At 62.4% G+C, this 5,668-nt stretch overlaps 1 protein-coding gene across 1 annotated transcript; it reads left to right on the forward strand.

The window, feature by feature from the left end:
* Positions 1 to 821: 821 nt before the first annotated feature.
* Positions 822 to 2,557, forward strand: LOC112105890 (gap junction gamma-1 protein-like). Its single transcript, XM_024198880.1, has 2 exons — positions 822 to 2,000; positions 2,153 to 2,557. The coding sequence occupies exons 1-2, from the start codon at positions 842 to 844 to the stop codon at positions 2,158 to 2,160; spliced, it is 1,167 nt and encodes a 388-aa protein (XP_024054648.1). The 5' UTR covers positions 822 to 841; the 3' UTR covers positions 2,161 to 2,557.
* Positions 2,558 to 5,668: the final 3,111 nt, after the last annotated feature.

Raw genomic sequence — 5,668 nt, forward strand, 5'->3', positions numbered from 1 at the left:
TTGGCTCTGGATTGACTCTGGAGTGGCACCGTGTTTGAAGTAGGGCCAGGTAGCTGCTGACCCAACCCCTGGTGGGTGGGTGGGGCTGGGCCCCTGCCAGAGTCTCCTGCTGAAAGAGAGGGCGGGGGCGGGGGCTGGACTGTCCTGTCTTGTGGGTGCATTTGTGCCCTGTGGGGAGTTTGGCTTCCAGTAGCCAACAGCACGTCTGGGGGAGGGAGCAGGCATGCACACCTATCTGCCTGCCCCCGAGGAGCCTGGTTTAGCACATGCTCCTGGCAGACCGCTGGCAAACGGGATGTTTGGTCCCTGTGGGCCTGTGCATGGAGGTGAATGCGGGTAGGCAGGGGTGCGAGGGGGGAGGGGCTTGTAGCCTGTCTTTGAGGGGGAGAGATGCACTGAGTGTTGGAGACAGCCATTGCATGGCGGACGTGCTGGGGGGATGATGCTGGAGGGGTCGTACTGAACAGGCATGTGGGGAAGGGAGATGCACCCACTGTTTGAGCTGTTGGCTCCCTCCCCCGCTGTGAGGTGCCTGGAACCCTTTGGGTGGACGAGCAAACAGGGACTGGGGCTGCAGCCAGTGGGTGAGGGACGCAGCATTGGGGGCTGTCACAATGACCCGCCCAGGAACAGGTCCCTCTGCCTCCTGTGCTATACCCAGGGTGCTGTGCTCTGGCTGGAGCCCTGCTGCCCGGGGGGGCGTCCCCTCTTGGTGGTGAGTGCTGTGGGGTCTGGCGGTAGGGGGGCTCAGCTGGCGCTAGTGGGCTGCGTTCACTCTGAGGTTTATCGGCTGTCCTCTCCCCTTGCCTCCTGTAGGGTTTGAGCCATCGTCCGGGCCAGGATGAGCTGGAGTTTCCTGACCCGGCTCCTGGAGGAGATCAACAACCACTCAACCTTTGTGGGCAAGGTCTGGCTCACTGTCCTCATCATCTTCCGCATCGTGCTGACGGCCGTGGGCGGCGAGTCCATCTACTACGACGAGCAGAGCAAGTTCGTGTGTAACACGCAGCAGCCGGGCTGCGAGAACGTCTGCTACGATGCCTTCGCGCCCCTTTCCCATGTCCGCTTCTGGATCTTCCAGATCATCATGGTGGCCACGCCGTCCGTCATGTACCTGGGTTTCGCCATGCACCGCCTTGCCCGCGGGCCGGGGGGCCACCGGCGGGGGGGCGGGGGCCCGCGGGTGCGCATGCCCGTGGTGCGGCGGGGTGCCGGGCGGGACTACGAGGAGGCAGAGGAGGATAACGAGGAGGATCCCATGATCTTCGAGGAGATCGAGGTGGAGAAAGAGAAGGGCGGGGAGGGGGGTGAGAAACACGACGGGCGCCGGCGGATCCGCCAGGATGGGCTGATGAAGGCCTACGTGCTGCAGCTGTTGTGCCGCTCGGTGCTGGAGGTGGCCTTCCTCTTCGGGCAGTACGTGCTGTACCACTTTGAGGTGAGCCCCTCGTACGTGTGCAACCGCAGCCCCTGCCCGCACATCGTCGACTGCTTCGTCTCCCGGCCCACCGAGAAGACCATCTTCCTGCTCATCATGTACGCTGTCAGCGGGCTCTGCCTCTTCCTCAACCTCCTCGAGCTCTGTCACCTGGGGATCGGCCGCATCCGGGACTTGGTGCGCCAGAGCAGCGACAGCCCGAGCCCCCACGACAGCCACTCTGGGCCGCACTATGCCAAGAAGGCCCCCAGCGCGCCTCCCACCTACCACTCGCTGAAGAAAGAGCCCCTCAAGGGCCAGCTGGCCAACGGGAAGCTGGACTACAGCGGGAACCTGGCCAGCTCTGCAGCCGAGCGCTCCCGTGAGCACGAGCTGGACCGGCTGCGCAAGCACCTCCGCATGGCCCAGGAGCACCTGGAGATGGCCTTCCAGCTGAACCCCCCGCTGGAGACGGCCAGCCCCGCGCGCAGCAGCAGCCCTGAGGCCAACGGTCTCGCTGCCGAGCAGAACCGCCTCAACTTGGCCCACGAAAATGAAGGGTCTGCTTGCGAGAGAACCACAGGTGAGGAAGGTCTGGGCCTTGCCCGGGCCGTGCCCCCAGCTGTCTCCCAGGCGCTAGCCTGCCCGTGTCTGTGTCCCCAACCACGGGGCTCTCTCGGACTCCTCTTGGGGTGCTGCAGCAGGACCCTAACGTGCGTGTTCTCCTCCCCACAGGATTGTGAGCGGCTGGGCCCCTCAGCGGCTGCAGAGATGGTGACAGGGAATGGCTCGGACTGGCAATATGCTCCTGAGGAGACCACTGGAATCTGGACAGCCTGTGCTGAGGAAACGGGGGAGGGGGGTGGACGACACAGGGTTGGGGGCTGAGCTTCTGAGGAGGGCTGGGCTGGGAAGCCCTCTGCCTCCTGTGGGGCTCCAGCAGGGCAGGCTGGCATGGGGAGGTGACTTGTGGGGAGGAACATTCCTTCACTTTTCTCACTTTTTTTAGAACAGGGAATCTTTTATTTTTGTACTTTTTATAAACTTGTCAGTGCACATCCCCAGCCCCCGCCCCAAACACCTGCGGCCCTCCTCCCCACTGGGACCTTCAGCCAGCCCCTTCCCAGCCCTGTGACACACACACACACACACACACACACACACACACACGCCCTGCCCTGCCCTGCCCTGCCCTGCCAGCACTGAGGGATGCTGCACTGTCATGGGAAAGGGCTTGTGTGCAGTCGCATGGAGGCGGTTGCTTTCCCACGGTGGCAGGGAGCTGTCTCAAAGTGGGAATCCTATGGGATCCAGCGGGGCTGGGCCTATGTGCACCATCCCCTTGGGGTCCTTCCTCCAAGCTGGGTCTGACATCTTCATCTCGATCTCGTGGCTGCAACCGGCCTGGGGGAGCCAAGCCAGTGGAGACGCCTACCCAGAGTTGCAGGCAGACTGGGTCACACCGAGCTTTAAATATGGGGCATCCATTCCCTGTGGGGGGAGGGGAGCTGGTTCCCAGCTGAGCTGCAAGTGGGAATGGCCAGTCTCTGCACGGGAGGTCTCTGCATGGGAGAGCCCTGGTCCCTGGGTTTTTGTCAGGGGGCCTGTTCCAGACAGGGCCCCTGGGTGTCCCCTCCACCTAATGCCAATCCAGAGAGCATGGGCTGGTGTGGGGGTTGTAGATTAGCAAGAGGAGCAGGTCTCTGGGGGGTGAATAGGGCACTACGAGGTGAGGGTTTACATGCTACCCAGCGGGAGGGCAGAGGCTGCGCTTAGAGGGCAGCCGTGCTGTTAACTCAGCCCCAAGGGCCAAAGACCCGCACTGATTGTAAAGCAGCTTGTGGAAGCAGCGGCACACGGGCCCCCTCCCTCCCCACGTCGCACACGTAGGTACGAACTGCCAGGCTGGGGGCTCTGCCCAGGTCCTGGTGTCTGATTTGCACGGGGAAGAGGGACTGGCATCTCCGGCTCCCTGCCAGCGGGGCCGGTGTGGCAGGGGCCCTGACCCAGCCTGTCTCCTTCACTTCCCCTGCCGGCAGCTTTGCATCTGGCTGGCTGGGGCTTGGGCCAAAGCTGATTCAGTTACATTCCAAGACTCAGGCATCCCGGAGGCATCCGCTTTCCTGTCTGGGGCATGGCGCGGCAAATGCAGGTTCCTGTGCTGTGGCAGGGCCTGCATGCCTTCGGACAGTCCAGAACCAGCTGGGAAATGCTGGGTGTGTCTGATCATCTCAGCCTGGGTCACGTGATTATTTTGTGTCTTTGCTTTTTACTCAAATGATTATGAAGTGTTTATATTTTAGTAAAACTTGGAGATGTTTTGTACAGAGCCCTGCAGCTGGTTCTTCAGGGGGGCGGGCTGGGGGAACTGCATAGAAAAGCAGAGTGCTGCCCCGGATCTCTCACTCCCAGTGTGGCTTTCCCTCCTCCTCCTGACCCAGGCACTGTATGTGTGCACAGGGAGACCGTTGAACTGTGGTTTGCCAGATTAGAAAATACGGGGCATGGACACATGGGGGCCCTCATCCAGCTCGCTGGTGTTCATCACAGAGACCTACTGTCCCGGGCCATATCTGGGCTGGGGACGGAGCAGAGTGTGAATCCTGGTCCGCCTTGAGGCTGGATGGGAACCTGGGCCATCTGGAGGAGAAAGGCCCTGTCACCCACCCCCTGCTCCCGAGGCAGCCAATCCCCCCTGTCCCGGGGCACTATTGGTGCAGGTGCTCGCTCCAGAACTGAGCTGAGTGTCTCGGAGCCCAGAGGGGTTTGGGGCGGGTCTGGGCCAAAAGGGCTTGGTGAGGCACGGGAAGGGGATCCGGGGGCCCTTGGCACGGGCTGTGAGATTGCTCAGTGAACACCGGAGCAGGTGAGTAGAGGCGGCTGTGCCCAGGAATGCAGGGGAGCAGCAACAGCAAAAAGCCAGTTTTCTGCGCCTCCTATTTCAGCCAGCTCTGGTGACCCTTCGTCCCCTGTAAGCTCTGCGTGCCAGACTGGGCAGATGTTCGGCCCTTGGGCTGTGTCTGGCTGCTTGGCCGCCTTGTGCCATCATGTCAGGCGATGATCGGCGGGTGAGAGACCTTCCCCCATGCAGCCGGTGGTGGTGCAGTGAGTTGGGAACCAGGAGATAGAAGTTCTGGTTTCATCTTTCCTGTGCTCAGCTCCCTCCTGCGCAAGGCCTTGCACCCCTCTGGAGCAGGGAGCCCAGTATTGGTAAAATAGGGGCACAAGGTCACTTCTGGCCTAATTCTGACTACAACACGGCTCTCGATTATGGCAAACCCATCTCCGTCGCTTGGCGCATCTAGCCTGGAGGACAGTGTGGCCAAACCCCTCTGTCCGACCACTACAGCCGTGACCCCTGCTGAGCCCTCCCAGATCCAGAGAACCTGGTCCCTCACCGCTGATATCCTACGGCGAGCTGGCAAATAGCTGTATGCAGGGCTGGTCCCCAGGCGGTCCCGTGCTCCAGGCTGGCCCTGGTCTGTGCTGGAGCTGTGATGGCGGAGTTCAAATCCTGCCCGTTACACCCTGGGGAATGTTAGGGTTGCATGTGATCAGAATTTGCATTTCCACTCCCTGGAAACAAGGATTTATTTAATTTACTGTGTGAGAAAACCACCTGTATAGCTACTCGAGTGCAGCCTGCCCCCCAGGCCGGGTGCCCCCCAGCGCTACACTTGCTGGTGCAGGGGGAGGCTGCATGGCCCAGCCCCTGCACTCTGCCCCCTGTCCCAGCCTGTCAGGCCAGGTAGAGCGCAGCTGCCCCCTCTGAGCCAGGCCTAGCACTTGCTCCTACTTTCCCACGGGTTGCACGGGGAGATGATGCCCCTGTTTGTCAGCCAGGCCGGGAGCTGCAGCAGCCCACGCGCGGAGGGGGACCAGTGCTGCCCTGGGGAGCAGCCCGGGGCCTATCTGAGGCGGGGCCTGCAGGGCAGAGGCTCTGCTAGGGCTCAGTTCCCTTAGTCCCAGTCTTGTGATTTCCTGGGGCAGGGGACGCTCCCTTCCTGCTCCCCACGGCCGGCACCACACCCCAGCTTCAGGCTGAGCAATATCCTGCCAGCCCCAGCGCCTCCCTCCCCCGGCTCTGGCTGGGGCGGTCAGAGCCTTCGCCAGCCCTCTCCCAGCTCAGGCCTCGGGTGGGGTTACTGAGGGGGGGAAGCTTGGCAGGGTATTGGGGTAATGAAGGGTCCTCTGCCAAGGGCACTGAGGGAGCAGCCTGGGCTCGCTGGGGAGGGGCGGTGAGGGAGCAGC

This window comes from Terrapene carolina, unplaced genomic scaffold (assembly GCF_002925995.2).
Source record: "Terrapene carolina triunguis isolate 2854851 unplaced genomic scaffold, T_m_triunguis-2.0 Scaffold15618, whole genome shotgun sequence".
Taxonomy (NCBI): Eukaryota; Metazoa; Chordata; order Testudines; family Emydidae; genus Terrapene; species Terrapene triunguis.